The sequence below is a fragment of the Electrona antarctica genome (genome assembly GCF_951216825.1).
Source record: "Electrona antarctica genome assembly, chromosome: 1".
NCBI classification, from domain to species: Eukaryota; Metazoa; Chordata; class Actinopteri; order Myctophiformes; family Myctophidae; genus Electrona; species Electrona antarctica.
The window spans coordinates 12,694,240-12,712,991 of record NC_136806.1 but is presented as its reverse complement, the minus strand read 5'-3'; the positions used below and the strand labels follow the sequence as shown (position 1 = coordinate 12,712,991).

The window sequence follows — 18,752 nt, the reverse complement described above, 5'->3', positions numbered from 1 at the left end:
TTTGTGAGAGAAATTGAGACAATTCTAAATGTTGGAACTGTCTGACGTCTCAAGTCGTTCCAACTGCAAATTAATTCAAATGTGGGGGGGGGGGGGGGGGGGGGGGGGGGGGAAACGTTTCCATTAATGCATCATTGAGAACCGAATGGATACAATAGCAGTAGAGGTTACGCCTAGAAAAAGAAAAAAAAAAGATGAATATAACCAAAATCAGAATTCACAATAATTATATGGTCTAAACCTTCAATACATACTGTAACACAAACTCTTTCTAAAATAGATATTTAAATTGTTTTTGAATAAACATAAATTAACAAAGAAATTATACTTAAAAATGTACATGTAAATGTTATCTTGCGACAAGTTTTGATAACTCTCGGTTAGCTGACCATTTTTAATGTTTCTCTGATTTTTACGTTACCTGGTGAGGTAAATGTCATGCTAAAAGTGAAATATAGAAAAACCCCAGTTCTATTCCACAGCACCTCCGTTTCGTGTCAACAGGTGCTCCAGAATGTGTCGACTTGATAAGACAAGTACAGGCAGCCATATATAGACTTATACTAAGCTGAGCAAAGTCGCCATAGAATCAATATGTAACATGATTTATGCACCTACGCATAGCTTTACTTATGCACCTCAACTCTTGGAGGTGCAGAGGAAATGTTTGAAATGTATATTCAAACGACTCCATTATTTGACCCCCTACAGTACAGTAAGCAGCTCCGGGATGTAGCATCTAACGGACAAACACAGAGAAATCTCCACTTTCTCACATTAAGCGATTTAAATATACAACTAAGTTAGGTAGAGTATCACATACGTACGCCTCATGTCTTTCACCACACACACGCACAATCACACCGTGTACTGTTTGTGCATTTAAAATAGCATAACAATAACAAGACAATAATCAAAATATAAATTAAAATGCACTACAAAAAAACAACACTGACTTAAGAGATGCTTTAAAGACCGTGGAGGATTGAGATGGCTCAACTTTTAAATCGCCACGACTCTGGTGGGGTTTGAGCATGTTAATTAATGGTGGGGTTTGAGCACGTTAATTGCCACGACAATGGTGGGGTTTGAGCACGTTAATTAATGGTGGGGTTCGAGCACGTTAAGGGCTGAAATATGCTTCTGAAAATGCATGGAAACCTCTTGCCGTACGGGCAAATAAACATCATCAAATCTAGAATTAAACCTTATTTTAAACACAACCTTTATCAGCTACTTCACCGTCGCTGTAAGTCACTCACAGTACTATGGGCTTCAATGCAATCAAAAAACAGCTACAGTATACTGTCATCTTGTGCTGTATCCGTCTCTGTGCATTACAAAACACTGCACTGCAACACAACAAGCTTTTGTTTAAGATCAGGTTTCCGTGGTTGAACATGGGTTTCCATTTGAGTATATTTATTCATTCAGTTTTCTGAGCATCTCAGTTTGCTGAATGCAACATGTACACACGTTAAGTGTTGCATGTGAGTATGTCAGCAGACAACATGTGCGAACATCGGCTCGTGCATGTTTGCAGGCACGGAAGCATGCTTCAGGCTTTAACGTGGACCCTGACAGGCAATAGCTGGAGCCAACTATTAACAATAAAGCCTTCACATCTAGGATTGCTCAGCATTGAAGGATGAATCTGTAGTATGAGGAAGAAAAAAACCCCAAATAAAACACTGGAAAACGAAACAAATACACTTCTTCTAAAAATCAATTTTGATGGGTCACATCTCACCGCTGGGGGAGGGGTTTCGTTTGGCATCGAGGGTATTCTGTCAATTCATACACTTTGGCTTTTTACACAGCTGACTCTCCTTCCGTTCACACACACCGCAGAATTCACCTTTAAGGCTGAGCACTCAGAGAGTCGTCGATGCTGCTGCCCTGTGGCAACACGACATTGGGCTTCACTAATGGTTCAGTACAGTATTTACAAAAAGGTGACGTGCATGCTCCAATTTCTTCATCGTTTCCTTTTCGCTCCTCTTCTAAAAAAAACAAAAACAAAGTGTCTTCAGTTTTCAGTACGAGTCCTGCAGCCGACGACGACATACACGTAGTAGTCTAAAATGTTCCGTCGCTAAAAGCAGTATCCTTTTCTTTCCTCCCCGGAAAACCAAAAAGGGTAAATGTTAAGCAGTCGATGGCCTCCTTTCTTTGTGATGTGTGGGACAGCACAGCAAGGTGAGTGGGAAGGCATGCTGGAGCATACCACGAATGTTAAGAGTGTGTGTGTGTGTGTGTGTGTGTGTGTGTGTGTGTGTGTGGGGGGGGGGGGGGGGGGGGTTCGTATATGATAAAACGCAGCATTGCTGAGACTGTCAATGTCAACTGGTGAGATGGAGTGCCTCTTTGTGGGTGCACTAAACTTTTATACATGTGTCTTAAGTTGCTGTATAGCTGCGTGTAACTGCAGTTTGAACAGTGTGTGTGTGTGTGTGTGTGTGTGTGTGTGTGTGTGTGTGTGTGTGTGTGTGCGTGCGCGTGTGCGCATCAGACTTAGCCTGGAAACCAGACTAACTGGTTAGGTTAAGGATTGAGGATTGAGGTTTCGGATCAATAGTGTGTCGGAACTAAAGCCTGTACCCGAGTTGTGGGTGACCAATCGGAGCCCACTATTCAAAGTGAGACTTTCTTTTTGCTGTGTCGTTTGAATGTGTTCGTAAAACGCCCCTTGGAAAGTTCCAGACTAATATCTACGTGGTGATATTAGTCTGGCCATGCCAGGCTACATCAGACTTGGGTCAAACGGTACTTGTGTGTTTTTTTTAACCCATTTAGACCTGAGGACGATTCTACAAATGTCTTCTAAATCCTGACAGATTTCTGAAACACCCATGTTTCTATCTATGTCAGTTGTTCTCAAACATTTTCATGTCAAGGACCTCCAAAAATATATGTAATTGGCCGCCGACCCCCATCTGAAAATGTGTTGTTCCAGGGACCCCCCCAGAAACAAAGATTTGAGTTAAAAACGTTATATATATATTCAAAGATGTGCACCACATTTTCTCGTAGCGCGGCACTCGGTGCCGTGCTACGAGCTTGTAGATCTGCTATTTTGCAATAGCTAAAGTGTAACATAATGCTTGAAACACCAAAAGGGGTTCCCGCCCAGAATGGGTTAAGGGGGTCCAAATGGACCCTCAACAGGTCTGTAATGCTGAGAGTTGTGGAAGACGTTAAAACGTTTGAGAACCACTGGCTATAAGGCTACGGTTCCACTGACTCCTCCCACTGGGACCTCGTCATCCTCCTCACATTAACACCTCAATCGCCCAGGACGAAGTTCACCGTCCTTTCTATTAGTAACACCCAGGACGAAGTTTTATCCAAAAGACGAAGTTTATTGATATGAAAACCGATCGCATCACTCTACAGCATAGGAGCGCCTGTTGCGCAATCCTCGATGTTGCACAACAGTGGGACGTCATCGAAAATGTGTCCCCCCCCCCCTGTTTAGCCGATGACAACGAAAATCTTAAAACGTTAATAACTCTCAATCTAAATCATCCCGTCCAATTCTAAGAAAATATCCTGTGTTAGACGGCCCCCCGCTGTCTAGTCGCTAGTCGCGTTAGAGTGTTTTGGCTACATTTAGCTGCTCCAGCCACATCCGGTATAACTTCCGGTCCGTCTGTTAAAGTGTTCCGTTGCTATAAATCGCTTGGGCGCTGATGATTTAATGGATTAAATAACCCCGGGCAATCGGAGTGTTAAGAGGAAGTGACAGATCTGGGTGCTTCGACGCAACGCACCCACTTTGTATCAGATCTTTGAAGGGAGATTTGGAAATGGAGATTCTGGGAATTCTACACCTAGCCTCAGTAGCCTGTAACATTTCTTATGCAAATAGGCTTGCCTTCGAAAACCTTACAGTACCTGTATTATCAGATGTTAATAATAATAATAATAATAATAATAATATCAATCACATAAAAATACAGCAAAATTAGAGCTGAAACCTTACAGATAATTTCTCACAATCTACAAAGTGCCAGTCACAGAAAAGTATAAGTCCACCTAAATAAGAATGATTCTACAATTTGACCCAGGACAGATGTCAATGTGTATATGAGTGTGTGTGTGTGTGTGCGTGTGTGCGTGCGTGTGTGTGCAGGGAGGATGACCTCTGGTGCGGTGGGGGGCCTATAGCAGTGCTTTCTCCGGGTAGGGGGCCTGCTGGGTGTCTGTACCCTGGCCGTGGGGGACACTGTAGTGCAACGTTTGGATGGGAGCGGGCCCGGGGACGCTCCCGTAGGAATGGACATCTGGCGGACCCATGCTGCCTGGAGCCACCGCGCTGTAGACGGGCGGCTGGCCCATGTACATGTGAACGTCACTGGAGGCAAGAAGGAAGGCATCAGAACATGATTATCGAGCACTGTTGACTAAAACTACGACTACCTTTTTTCACTGACGAAAACTAAATGGAAACTAATGATAAGCTATGATGACTAAAACTAGGACTAAATATTTTGACAATTCCGTCAAATAATTAAAAAAAACTAGACTAAAATGTTAGGAAGGGACTAGTGGACAAGAGATGAGAGATCCAGTATAAGTCATTTTACACTTGGTTGCATGCTGAAAGTAGCAGGTCTAGTAGCAGATCTGCTATTTTCAGCAAGTGTAAAATCAGTCATTACGACGGCATCAAAGCCTGCCAAAATACATTTTAGTCGACTAAATCAGCTGTAGATTTAGTTTAATATTAGGCGGGAATAAAAATAACTAAACCCGGTTCAACCCTGGTGGAAAAGGGGCATATTTGTTCCCAGAGCATATAAAGTCAAAGCTGTCATTTTGCCAACACTTAATGTGGCCCTCAAGTTAATATCCGAATATTGATTTCAGCTGTTACAATTCCAAACATGCTTTAATTACTTCAGTCTATATTAGTAGCTGAATGACTAGTATTAAAAGTCTATTGTCTTTTTTACGTCCAATATATTTGCACTTAAGTTCATAGTTAACATATTAAGTATAACTAAATGAATGCATTTGAAATTAAATAAACACAAAAATAGCAAAACAAAATAATCTAGATTTCAATTCAAATATAGCAAAAATAGCCGATCTACAAGCTCAAAGCGCGTCGCACTGTGACGCGTTTTGAGCTTGTAGATTGGCTATTTTTGCTACGACAGTAATATGCAATGTGACCCTCTGAAGTGAGTGTGGAACTATAGTGGCCCTCTCCATATTCAAAGTTGCCTACCCCTGGCGTGCTCACCTGGGGGCCTGCTGGCCAGGCATGGGGCCACCGGCTTGTAGCTGCTCCATGGGTGCGGCGTAAGCCGGCACCCCTGTGCCACTCATGGCATAGTTGCCTGTAGCAGGCTGACCCGTATACACCTGTGGAGACAAGTCAGGACATTTATGCATTTAAAGTATTAATCCTTAATATCTCTTCCTGAAATTGTGTACTAGTAATAACCATTAAATCTAAAAGCTTTCGGTCTCTCTCTATATGCTCGCTTCCATTGGTGGTGGCAGGGTATGCCATTCCTGGCTAATTTAATGTAATGGTTGCACTTGGGTGTCGCCTCTGAAAATAGCAGTGAGCTACCAACGTGTATAACCAACATGTAACCAAGTGTAAAATCAGCCATTACAACGCCATAAAGGCCCGCCAAGATACTATTTTTGTCGACGAAAAAATCAACTGTAGATTTAGTTGACTAAAATCGTATGATATTTAGTCGACTACTCTAAAACTAGACAAAATAAATTCTGATGACTAAAATATGACCAAAAACTAAGTGGAATTGTAGCTCTGTAGCTTACCTGTTGAGCTGCAGGGTTTGGAGGTTGCTGCATGTAGTACTGCTGGCTCTGTTGGCTCTGTTGTAGCTTGGCGTACATGGCGTAGACCGGGTCTTCGTTCATCAGCTTGGCGTACAGCGACAGGGCCTCCATTACCTTCACGTTCAGATCCGACATCTCCGAGTGTTTTCTGGATTGGGTAAACCCATAGTATGCACATTAACTATTTTTTCCCCCCCAAGTCCGCATATATACGTACGCCGACGCCAAGTGGCGTCATATCCCAGGTCCGTATATATACACACGTACCCCAACGTATACTCCGTCTATATAATGGTTGATGCCTACGGAAGCCTTTAACATTGGTCCGGTTCCTATAGCAACTCCCCACCGTTCCAACTATGGGATTGCAAATAAATTCACAGTGCAAAGCAGTTGAAAGGAGTATTTTCAAACCGCCATAACTCGGATTATTGGATCGCTGTCCTTGGTGGATTTTCTGCCATCCACATTTCAGATTTTATTTGTGCCTTTGTACCTCGACACTGCCGCCATGTGAAAGCTTCTGACGAGAGGTAAAGAGTGTGTGCGTGTTCCAATGATACTAGAGTGTGTGTAGCGAGAGTGTGTGTGTGTGTGTGTGTGTGTGTGTGTGTGTGTGGAGGGGGGAGGGGGCATTTCGTGAACGGAAATGCCAGCTTCCTTACTCGGATATGGGGAAGTGTTGTTCCAGACTCTATAGCATTCGGAGATTGTGGAATAGTTGTCTGGCTACGAGAGACTATTAATTAATTGGATCATGATCATTTAACTCAAATTATGCTGCATTTATTGCACACTGTCTCTCTAGGTCGTCCTCAGACGACCCCTCCATCGTTGCTTCTAGTCATCCCGGATCTCCCACTGTACCTGTCTATATCCTCCAACTTCTGGTCAATGAGAGGCCCCATCTGGTTGCAGGCACCTGGGATAGAAAGATAAGACTTAGTTGGAATTTCAGATTTTAATCGTCAATTATAAACGCATCCACCTTTCCTAACAATATATGAATATAAATAAATAAAATCTAATAAGATCTGTCCCAGTGGATTGGAACCTTCCCCGTTCTCCTATCTCCTGTGTTAACCCATTTGTATGCCTGTTGTTGCCTGTATTGTGGTAAATGGTGCATTTATATAGCGCCTTTATCCAAGGAGCTTTACAGAGATTGTGCATTACATTCACCCATTCACACACCGATGCCAGAGGAAACCATGCAAGGCTCCAACCTGCACATGGGGAGCAATCAGGGGCTCAGAGTCTTGCTCAAGGACACTTCGACACTAACTCTGGGGGAGCCCGGATTTGAACTGGGAACCTTGCGGTTCCCATTCGGTCACTCTACCCCTGAGCCACTGCCCCTGTAACAATGTAACATTAATCTCTTCACACTATTCTTGTTGTACTGGGGGACAACCAGGAACTTTCCATCAGCCAGTTATGTGTTTTTATCCCCAGGCTTTATGTTTATCTTTTACATTTTTCTAGCTCGTCTGACGCATGCTTCACGTCAACGAGTGTGTTGACGACCCGGCGACAGATATGCTGCGTTGCTTTGTATGTAGCTGCGCGCAGCATTATCTGATGATGGCTGCCCCTCATTGCTCATAAATCAGCTGTTGCCACTTGGCAGTAAAAAGGTCACCGATATCGGGTCGTCTTACCTTCGAGTTGTAGTAACTCTACAGCGTCCGACTGGTTGTCTGTGGGATCTGCACTCTGAATCATCTGCAACAGCTGATCCATCTTCTCCTGGACATTTTCACAAGAAACCTTTCATGTTAACATTTTTGACCCCGAGGAGTTCACTTCTAAAAGGGCCATAAATCCACAATAAAACAACAACAGTACAACGGACCACATTGGAAACCAGTCCCCTGTGGCCTTTTGAGTTATCCTTATAGCATAACCTTTGACTGGACTACCTGTATTTTAAACATGTTTTATAAAGTGTTAAATAAATAAATGAATCAATCTTCAAAACCAATCATTACATACTATATCACAGCATAAAGTGTTAGGGGGGGCATAGTTTATCACAGCAGAAAGTGTCCAAAGAAAACATGTTTGGGCAGGAGTGCTTCAGACTCAGAGCACTGCTTATTGGCACCCACAACGTTCAAACCCATTAACCATTGCTGTGTGGTAACAATAGTGTCATCTGTGTTATTACCTCACATAGCCTAGTTGAAATAACAGTAGAAGGCATTAGAAGGCCTTCTAATAAGAAACTAGAATTGGGTTAATGTGGAAAGGACCACAGGATGTAGTAGTTTCAGAACAGACATCGGTGTAATCTCGTCTTCTGTGAGCTACGCCACGCCACGCCACGGATTTGAAAACCCCAGACAGCGTGTGCCATGTTCTCACCAAACGGGAGAGACATTCAAGAAATTGCCACGAGCAGCAACCTACATTTATGGACTGCCAGTGTCAAGTTAGTTCCCAGTGCCTGCCAACTCTCACAAGAAAGTAGACAGTTTTATTGTGTGAAATCTTTCAGAGGGAGTTCCAATTATAGAGACATCACATTACTCAGCCCTTCCTGGGAAAATCTACGCTTGCTAAGGAGCTAGAAAGGAGGATCCGGCCAATAGTAGAACTTAAGTTCCAGGGAAAAACAACACGGATGCCGTTTTTGGTCATGGAATAACCACCAAACTCTTTACTGATGATTGCAATGATTGTGGAGGGGGTCTGGGACTATGCCCATCCTGTGAACGTGTGTTTTGTGAATCTGGATAAAGCGTAGGTAGGTAGGACCGGGTCCCACGGGAGAGATCGTGGTAGGTGCTGCGGCTGAGTGGGGCTGATGGCCATTCCATCTCAGTACGCCTAAAGCACCCGCTCAGTGGTCCTGCGTGTCCCCGGCCGGGTCATACCAAAGGACCCCAATGTCTCCCTGCTTGGCACTCAGCATCAAGGGTTGGATTGGGGGTAAGTCCCTGAGACATACTAGCATCATGTCCTGCTGCCTCACGCTACAGAAACAGGAGATGGGCTCCTGCCCTATGGTTCGGCAAGGCTTACTTACACCTAAAGCAAGTGCGGTATCCACTGAACACGGCATTGTGATTTGTGTGGATTTATTCGTTCACAAAATGCACACATAGTGAATTACTGTCATTAGCTAAAGAGTGGACAGGAAGGCCATGCCACCCGCCTTTACTCACAAGCATTATCAACACTACACCCCCATCAACAATCTCCAGGTGGTGTAGAAAACACTTTCTATCAGACATTGAGAAATCACGTTAAAACATTGGGGAAACACTAACCGTCTTGGTCAGTCTCTTACCTCCTCTATAAATACAGGCTCTGGTTCAGGCTCGATTGTCTCCACCTGAATTTCTTCACTGAACTGCACCGACTTCTTCTCCGTCTTCACTGTAGAACAGTTATTGAAACAAGGCACAAATACATTGATATAAATCACATCCCAGATCTATATTTGTTTATTTGCCTTGACACGTTAAGACCTGGAACGCATATGTGTGTCGCTTTGGCGTTTAACCGCATTAACCATTATTTTATACTTTAGCTATTGAAAAATAGCACATATACAAACTCATAGCTTGTAGATCTGATATTTTTGAAGAATCGTGAAAATGTGTGCAAATCTTTGAATAATATATTTTAAAGCCAACATTTTTAACGCAAATCTTTGCTTCTGGGGGTCGCTGAAACTAAATATATATATATTTTTATATGGGCTTCCGCAGCCAAATACATATCATTTTGGGGGTCCTTCATATGAAAAGGTTTGATAAATAAACATAAACATAAGCTAGCAACTTCAGTCATCCTTTGTTGCCGATATGACTGAATCTCACTGCTCTCCCTCATAGCTCTCTGACTTGAATCAAAGAGGCGAAACAGTAAAGATAAAGATAAATGTAACATGTAGAAGTAAATCATCTTTAAAAATGTATACCGTTTCCCCTTGAGAGGGGTAAAACAATATTTACAGATCTATTTTAGATTTTTATGATGCTTTTCTTTTCTTTCTTTTTTAGATATTAGCTGCAATAAACCTACAGCAGAATGCTGGAATCATCAAAACAGCATCTTGAAAAAGCCTGGCCAAAACGCACTTTCATTTCCCTTAGTTTTCAAAGGCAGCGTTGATATTATCAGTGTAATTAGTTCCACTTCCCGCCTGTATATAAAATATCAGTTTCATCTACTTTGCTATCTGCCCAGAACTATTACCTTTTAATGTAGTCGAACAGTTAATAATGTAGGGGCAGGACTTTGACTCTATGATTGCATTCACCAAATTTCAATCTTCCACACTTTTGGACCAAAGTCTTAACCCATTGTTTTAACCCGTGTTTTAAGCATCATGTTATACTTTAGCTATTGAAAAATAGCAGGTCTACAAGCTCATAGCGCGGCAGATCTGCTATTTTTAAAAAACTGTGAAAATGTGGTGCAAATCTTTGAATATATATTCTTTCAGAGCGAACGTTTTTGACTCATATCTTTGCTTCTGGGGGCTCCCTGGAACAACATATTTTGAGATGGGGGTCCGCAGCCAAATACAGATAATTCTGCGGGTCCTTGACATGAAAAAGTTTGACAATCACTGACATAGAAACATAGGGTTGTTCAGAAAACTGTCAGGATTTAGAAGACATATTTTAAAATCAGCCTCAGGTCTAAATGGGTTAAGGCAGCAAGGGCCCTATTTTCGTGCTAAACCCCTTATCCCTAAACTTCTTTTTTGAAAAACATTAAAATTGTTCAACTAGCTGATCTACATCAACACGTTGTGAGCTTGTAGATCGGCTATTTTAACTATTCAAAAATGTTTTTCAAAATAGTAAAAAAAAAAAAGTCAAAAATGTTTAGGGATCAGGGGTTTAGCACTGACGGAAATAGGGCCCCAAACGTGTTTCGATTATGTGTTTAGTTCTATATTATATAAATCCTATTTTCTTTCCTCTTTGCAAAATTGCTTTCACTGGACACAGTGGACAGGTGTTTATGAGACGAACACCGTCTTGTACACCGTCTTGCATATCACTTTAAACAACGTTGCAACTCTTCGGTCAACAGATATTCATCAGGCATCAGCTGGCTGATAGCGGTTAGTCGACCGAAACATTTTATGAAGTGATATGAAGACAGTGTGCAGACTACTCCACGAAACCTAATGCCGGGTGCATTTTGCAATCCATCAGCCACTAAGGGCGGTGGATAGAAAAGTTAGTTTCCTGCTCTGACTACTAGTATACGAGTGTACTTACTCATTTCAGGCTCAGCGGTGAGGTCAGCAGTGACAAAGTTTGACGGGAAAAGCCCAATTCCCTGGTATGTTTCCCCTTTCCACCAGTTGGGGTCACTGTAACCAAATGGAAAACATTCTTAGGGCGTGCACAAGAAACTATAATGTATAACATTACTTTCAGACAGATTTAAACCCATTGTCTTCCAAAAGTAGGTGAGAGAAATAGATGCATGCGTGTGTGTGTGTGTGTGTGTGTGTGTGTGTGTGTGTGTGTCTGTGTGCACGCACGTGCGTGTGTTTATTTAATTCACATGCATATTGCACACTGAATATACACACACACTACACGCGTGTGATCTGTATGTTTCTGCCTAGCACGTTGTTATCATCCAGGGACGTCGCTGAACACTTGGTTGCCCTACTCACATATTATTTGTGCTGCCCTCACCCCTTTTTGTTGTTGCCCCTCTCTGCGTGTTGCCCTACTCGCAGCAGTGTTGCTTTTGTCGACTAAAACTAAGACGAACAATGTTCGTCGACTACCTTTTTTCACTGACGAAAACTAAATGAAAACTTAGCTATGACGACTAAAACTAAGCTAAATGTATTGTCAATTTCGTCAAGAGATAGAAACTAGACTAAAATGTTAGGAAGGGACTAGTGGACAAGAGATCCAGTATAAGTCATTTTACACTTGGTTGCATGATGAAAATAGCCGATCGGCTATTTTCAGCAAGTGTAAAATGAGCCATTACAACGGCATCAAGGCCCGACAAAATACATTTAGTCGACTAAAACTAGACTAACACTAAAACATTCCAGGTGACTAAGATGTGACTAAAACTAAATTAAGTTTCAGTCCAAAGACTTTGACTAAAACTAAAATAGAAATTTGCTGCCAAAAACAACACTGACTCGCAGTGCGTATTGCGTGTATAGACTATAGTATACGTAGCGACTGCGCTGAGTTCACCTGTCGTCCAGGATGGTGATGATCTCCCCGGACTTGAAGGTGAGCTCGTTGTCCTCGGCGGCCTCAAAGTCATAGATGGCGCGCACCTTCCTCCCGTCCGACTTGTTGCTCGCCAGCAGGCTGGTGGCGTTGGGGTAGAGTCCCGATAGAGACGTCTGGGGCTGATGCCGCTGCTCCTTGAGCGACAACTCAATGGCTGCAAGCAGACCCAAAAAGGTGTGAGTGTGAGCGTGAGCGTGTGTGTGTGTGAGTGTGAGTGTGAGCGTGTGTGTGAGTGTGTGTGTGTGTGTGTGTGTGTGTGTAATATTGTATCTATAGCGTCGCAGTCCCGCCACCTTTCATGACGACAAGAGGCCCGGAAGAGAATTTCCAATTAATTTTCCCCACGTTTCAGAAAGTATTTAGAGAATGTATGCCTCGGACTCTGGCAAATCATGACAATAAACACAATTTTTTGGGTCGAACTTCTTCTTTCTAATTATTTGTTCGGCCCAATTTCTTGTGTTTATTGTCATGAGTTGTCACCATCCGAGTTGGCTTGGTTTCTGAGGCTTACAGGTCTTTAAATAAATGCTTTCTGAAATGTCTATGGGAAAGATTTATGGGAAATTCTCTTCCGGGCCACTTGTCGGGGGCAGGACTACGACGCTCTATACCCCATATGAACATATACCCAGAACAGCCAGTCTACAATGTCACACGGCGCTCCATGGCAATGCATTGTGAGCTTGTTGTAGATCTGCTATTTTCTGTTGAGCGCCATGTGTGGATGTCCCTATCTATACCTTTGGCGAGGTCTTCCTCTTCCTTCTTGTTCGTAGAGGTGGAAGGATCTTTTGCCACTAAAGCCGGGCTTGCTTTTGCTTGCTCTGCGGCCTAAGAAAAAAAAACAATAATCTGACACTCAGTCAAACCAACACATCTCTGAGAAGCAAATAAATACAGGACATCATCTCTCTCCCCTTGCTTATCCAAAACAAACTTGCACACAAAACAAACAATTACTCTGTGCAGCTTATCTCTGCAAAATGTAATGCCAAGCTGGAGGAATGCAGTGGTTCTCAAAGTGGAGTCAAAACATATGATAATAATAGCAGGTATTCAAAACTAGCAAGGTCACAATGTGTCGCGATGCGTTGTGACTCTGTCTGAGTTTATATAGATTAAACATGAATGATTTGAACATTTTGAAAATCATTAACACCAAAATATGTCCTTATGGGGGTCCCTGCTGGCACAAAATATTTTCAGAAGGAGGTCCGTGACCAAATACACTATTCATCTGGGGGTCCTCGACATGAAAAGGTTTTGAGAACCACTACCACAATGCATTCACGCACACACGCACCTGGGAGCCCACAGCGGGGAAGGTGACGCCTTGCTCGCGTAGATTCTTGATCATGGCGGAGATGAGGCTGAGCTGGGGGTCGTTGCGGAAGTCCTCCGCCCACTCCACCATCAGGGCCTTCAGTTTCTCACACACTTTTGGGTGGCCCTGGAAACAAACGTGAACTTTTCACGTGAAAACTACATTACAGGGCCATACCAGACTCTGAGTCTGGTATGTTTATCATAGTTGAGACAAGTAATCCAACATGACAAATCTAATTGTTGTTTTTTATTTTTCACACGTCTGTGCCATGCTGCAGTCTGTTGGCATAATTCACTTTTTCTGCGCCATGTACAAATATACTCCCCAGCTATGGGACGTTATCTGCCAGCTACGTACATCCCCACGGAAGCTTTTGGCATTGATCCGGTTGGATCTAATTTGTGACTTTGTACTGCGTTCCTCCCGACATGTAAACATTTCTGACGACAGGTAAGCAGTGTGTGCTTGCACTGATGGAGCTGACGCTCCAATCTAGTAATTGGCATGAACCCTAGTCAACAAATTAATTAGGATAACAGGTAAACCTTGAAAATATCTAAATAGAATTCTATGTAAATTACAGTCTCAAACACTATATGCTTTGCACATGCACGGACACACAATCAATCACACAAACAACATGAATGGCATTGGGGAGCAGAGTGTGACGTAACGTAAATGTACCTAGAAGACAAACAATTAAAAGGAACTTAGCGAGATTGCATGCATTCAACTACAGAGGATAGAGTTGAATCATGAAACTGATTACAGACCTTATTTAAGACATTGCTGACTTCACTCGCAAACTCCCTGGAGCACACTTCTAAATGGAATATTTTCCCACAGTTTGAAACACAGGCACCAAGTAGCTGTGGAAAGAAACAGGGGGAGATGCTGCATTATTCTTAACATTTAAATCATTGAAAAAACATTGGGTCATAGTACCGGTAATAACTACCACGTTAGGTTATGTTAATGAGCCTTTATCCATTAAAGGTTAAGCACTTAAACCCTATATATAATGACTGCGGTCCCCCAGGGGTCTATCCTTGGTTCCCTCTTTTTCCCCCCCAGGGCCTCTACATTAACTTGACTCCGCCAGATGGGGCGGCATCGAGTTCACAATAAAGCCTCCACCTGGGATTGCGCAGGGATTGGCGTTGAAACCGTCCCGTGCCCAGGTCGAATCAATGAGCGGCAGCTACGGGCGGGATCTTGACGAGACCGGGTGTGACTGCATCGAGAAGTCCTATCGCCTTCAAATTGGAAAATCGTCTTTTATAGAGGGTATGCGCGTGACATCATCATCATACCAGGAAGTTATGCGGGAATGCCTACTAAGTGGCAAAAAACTATTTTCTGACCTTGACAGCCCATACATCCAAACAGAAAAGTCCTATTTCATTGTATGAAATGACTTTAAACAACATTAAATTCACTTTGTCACTCACTTTGCCACTCGATTTGCCACTCACTATATGCATGCGCATACCCTCTATTCTTGAAAGCAAGCGAAGGGTCATGTCATCGCCCGAAGACATGACCTACACATCCAACACGATAGTGAGGGTTTTTTGAAAAGTGTTAAACGTAATACTATCAGGCGTTTGTTAACACATCATTTGCGGGGTTAGTGTTTAATGTCCTGTTGACACAGCTACTAGACATCATGTAGACACGCCAATATGATTGATTGGAGTTAGCGTGCCCAGACGTGATAGACAAGACGGTCCCATCCAATCACACATGTTGCAACGGAACGTGTTGTGCCCTTGTAGATCAGCTATTGATGCCGAATGTTCGGCCAAAATAGGTCCACTGGGGGTGCAAGGTTAGATGAGTGGTTTAATACGTGTGTTCCAAACAGTCGGCTGCGTAATAAAAAACGGTAATAAGCAACAAAGCTGGTCTGCTCACAGTCAGGGCCTGCATGGCCACATGGGGATCCTTGTGGTTCACTCTTCTCATTATAGAGCGGAGACATTCTTTAGGCCTGGAATGAGAACAGTAGGGATCAAAGGTTTATGGAGACCCTAACCGCTTGGAATGCACCAGAGGACAAATCTGCAAAAGTTCAATTACCATATTCAATGTTACTGCAAGGCCACTAGGCCACTGGTAAAGTTGCTTGGCTGAGCTCCAGGTCGTATTATGATGAATATTACACTTATTTATGAAGGAATCGGCTGGCACAACCTGATTTAATATTACATCTCGTTAGTGGCATAGTGCCATTCGTTGTTATGGCTTTTAAAAGACTCTATCCCCGCTTAACTAGAACGAAAATGTGAAAGCTGCAATAACCCAAATAATGTGTTCCTTTTTTTAATAAAATACATAATTTTGGGCCACCGACCACTTTGAACACCCAAACTTGTACACAGGTCATGGAGTAGAGAGTTCAATTCAGGGGAAGATGCTGCGATATCAAAACAATAGCATAGATTTAGAACATTGATTTTTTTTTCTCCACTGATTATATGTTTTCCGTCGTCCCAGCTAAAACGTTATTCCAATCCCAAAATGAACGCCGATCACACATTTTGTCCGGTGTCGACCTTAGTCAACATGCACACACAGCATGTCTGAAGTCAAGTTGAACTAACCCAGTGCGAGAGTGTCCTATCTTATCACAGATGTCCAGAATGAGGCCCCAGTCCTCTGCCGTGTTCATCTCACTGGTCGCTTTCTCTGCGGGACGGACACACGCACGCACACACACGCACACACGCACACGCACACACACACACAGTATCACTGTAATGTTCAAGTTCAGGTCACTTAAACACTTAAACCAGTGGTTCTCAACATTTTCTGTTTGTATAGTTTTTGATAACTTTTGATGCCGTGATGGTCTTTTATCATTTCATTAAAAAAATTAAGGCATTAAAAAAAAAGTCCTTAAATTGTCACTTTACTGTCATCTCCAGCCCTCCAGGGCTCCGTACCGGGGCCCCCTCCAGGGCTCCGTACCGGGGCCCCCTCCAGGGCTCCGTACCGGGGCCCCACTAAAATGACTATACTCAATATTTTCACCTAAAACAGCTGATCTAGGCTTGTTGTCGATCTGCTAGTTTTGCTGAATGTTGTTCGCCCCAGAATAGGAATGCTAGGGCTCAATTGGAAGGACAATTGATTTGATATCCAGTCATGAGTGATACAGCTACTGTATGTTCTTCTGACAGCTATGTTCATCTGACAAGATAAATGTACCAGCAACAACACACACACACACACACACACACACACACACACACACACACACACACACACACACACACACACACACACACACACACACACACACACACACACACACACACACACACACACACACACACACACACAGGGTTCTCAAACTTTTTAGGCCACAACCCTCCAAAATAATCATATTAAATCACATTTGAGTCCCCCACCCTGACAAGGATTAGGGTTAGAAAGATATAAACCCTAAGATATCCACAGTATTGCGAAAATAGCCGATCTACAAGCTCAAAATGCCCTGCACTGCGTAGATCGGCTAATTTCACTGTTTGCCTGTTTCTTATATGTAATATTTGACAATGTGACACAATTTGGTATAAAAATGTCTTAGAAATCCTTAAATTGTCACTTTATTAATGTGCAGATACATACTGTATGGTGGATTGTTTTGTTTTCTGTTGAGTGAGAAAACAATGTTGCACAGTAAGCTAATCATCTGCCAGAGACAAGCCAAAATAATCTAGGGACCCCCAGTTTGTGAACCACTGCACTAGCAGGCACATTGTTGTGACACAAGTCAAAGATCTGAGTGGTAAACCACTTCCCACAACAGAGACATACACACAGACACAGACACACAGACAGACAGACAGACACACACCAAACCACATCCTCTTTCACTTCCCAGCTATAATGGAACGTGTCACGCTTATCAGATGTAAACAAGAAGAATGATGTTTCACTCATGACTGGATGGATATATGAAAGAAAACAAAGACATTGGTTGATTAATTGGGTACATTTCAAACGAAAGCACAAGTCAATACAAAAACTGCTACTTTGTGGACGAAGCCATGATAAAGCACTACTAAGACTTGTTTACAACAGGGTCCTCCATTTGGGTATCTGTTTTGAAATAACCACGCAAGGCACCCCCAAAATTCGTGTTGTGTATTTGACTAACTGATTCACAACAATTATTGCTATGGACCAGAGATACATTACATCTACGAGTCTTACATTTTAGGCTACTGCTGATGATCAGCTGGTGGACCCTAGCTGTTGTAAACAAGTGTAAATAAATGCTTAATCATGGTTCGTCCACAAAGTAACAGTTCTTGTATTGCCTTGTGCAGTGCTTTCAGTTTGAAATGTACCCATTCTAAAAAATGCAATCAATCAATCAAAGCTGGAGAACACAAAAAAGCTGTCCTCCTCTCCTCCTCCTCCTCGGCTACATCCACTGACTAGCCGCTAGCCATGCTAAGGCTAAGCCAAGTCTCTCTCATCAACAACAACTCAACTCACCAACATCTTGATCATACGGGTTCGTGGCGAACAGAGGCATCGCTGAGGTGTTGTCAGATTCTCTTCGCGTTTACTTTACCCACCCCCCTGCCTGGCCCCGTTCGCTTCTTCTTATTTGACGCGACGCAAAGACATAGTAACAAACGGTTCACTTGATGATAATAACACATGAAATGCTGCTGCTGCTGCTGCTGCTAGCAGTGCAATCTACACAGTCACTCCTATAGACGGCAACAAGCTGAAGCATGCTGGGTAAACGCGTCACCAACACACGTCTAGACGTAATGTGGTAGTCGGATTATTACGTATTATCTAGACCAGTCAATTCAGTGGTTCCCAAACCTTTTCATGTCAAGGACCCCCCCACATCGACACTCATTAGCCCGCGGACCCCCATTAGAAAATATAATGCCAATAAGGACCCCCAAGATTTGTACGGCTCTAGCAGTGATTCTCAACCCGTTTTTTTCAAGGACCCCCAGTTTGACATGCAAATAGACCCGCATTTAATGCAATTTTTATCTCTGGGACCCCACATTATATTGGAAAAACAATGTTAATTTAACTACGGGTCCATTTGCTTCCATTTGTACACTCTCAGAGTTACAGACCCATAAGGGTCCATTTGGTTCCAAACTATCATTTAGCTGGGGACCCCCTGGAACTCAATCAAAGAATCCCCGGCCCGGGGGCCGGGGATTATAAATTTCTGTTTTACTGTATGTATGTATGTCATTGTATTGTACATGTATAATTGTCCTGATATTGTTTTGTTTGTTTGTCAGTTTTTTTTGTTGTACTGTATATTCTACCTGATCTGTTTGTATATTTTCTCTCAA

At 42.8% G+C, this 18,752-nt stretch overlaps 1 protein-coding gene across 2 annotated transcripts; it reads right to left on the bottom strand.

Annotated features, from left to right (window-relative positions):
- Positions 1-673: 673 nt before the first annotated feature.
- On the bottom strand, positions 674-18,174 carry stam (signal transducing adaptor molecule (SH3 domain and ITAM motif) 1). 2 transcript variants are annotated; one of them, XM_079504491.1, is made up of 14 exons: positions 17,914-18,174; positions 16,008-16,092; positions 15,319-15,394; positions 14,175-14,270; positions 13,378-13,524; positions 12,815-12,905; positions 12,030-12,225; positions 11,076-11,170; positions 9,122-9,210; positions 7,488-7,575; positions 6,694-6,748; positions 5,806-5,974; positions 5,252-5,373; positions 674-4,357 (listed from the first exon to the last, which is right to left on the bottom strand). In XM_079504491.1, the coding sequence occupies exons 1-14, from the start codon at positions 17,951-17,953 to the stop codon at positions 4,165-4,167; spliced, it is 1,542 nt and encodes a 513-aa protein (XP_079360617.1). In that variant the 5' UTR covers positions 17,954-18,174; the 3' UTR covers positions 674-4,164. The 2 variants fall into 2 exon arrangements, with proteins under 2 accessions (XP_079360617.1, XP_079360618.1); XM_079504492.1 differs by having other exon boundaries at positions 4,224-4,357; positions 5,237-5,373.
- Positions 18,175-18,752: the final 578 nt, after the last annotated feature.

What these genes read in the sequence shown, in the direction of transcription:
- stam (XM_079504491.1), bottom strand. Translation starts at nt 17,953, where the DNA reads ATGCCTCTGTTCGCCACGAACCCGTATGATCAAGATGTTG. An exon ending in ATAGGACACTCTCGCACTGG is followed by an intron (nt 15,395 to 16,007) that starts GTTAGTTCAACT and finishes TTCTCATTCCAG; the next exon opens with GCCTAAAGAATGTCTCCGCT. An exon ending in CCTGGCCAGCAGGCCCCCAG is followed by an intron (nt 4,358 to 5,251) that starts GTGAGCACGCCA and finishes TCTTGCCTCCAG; the next exon opens with TGACGTTCACATGTACATGG.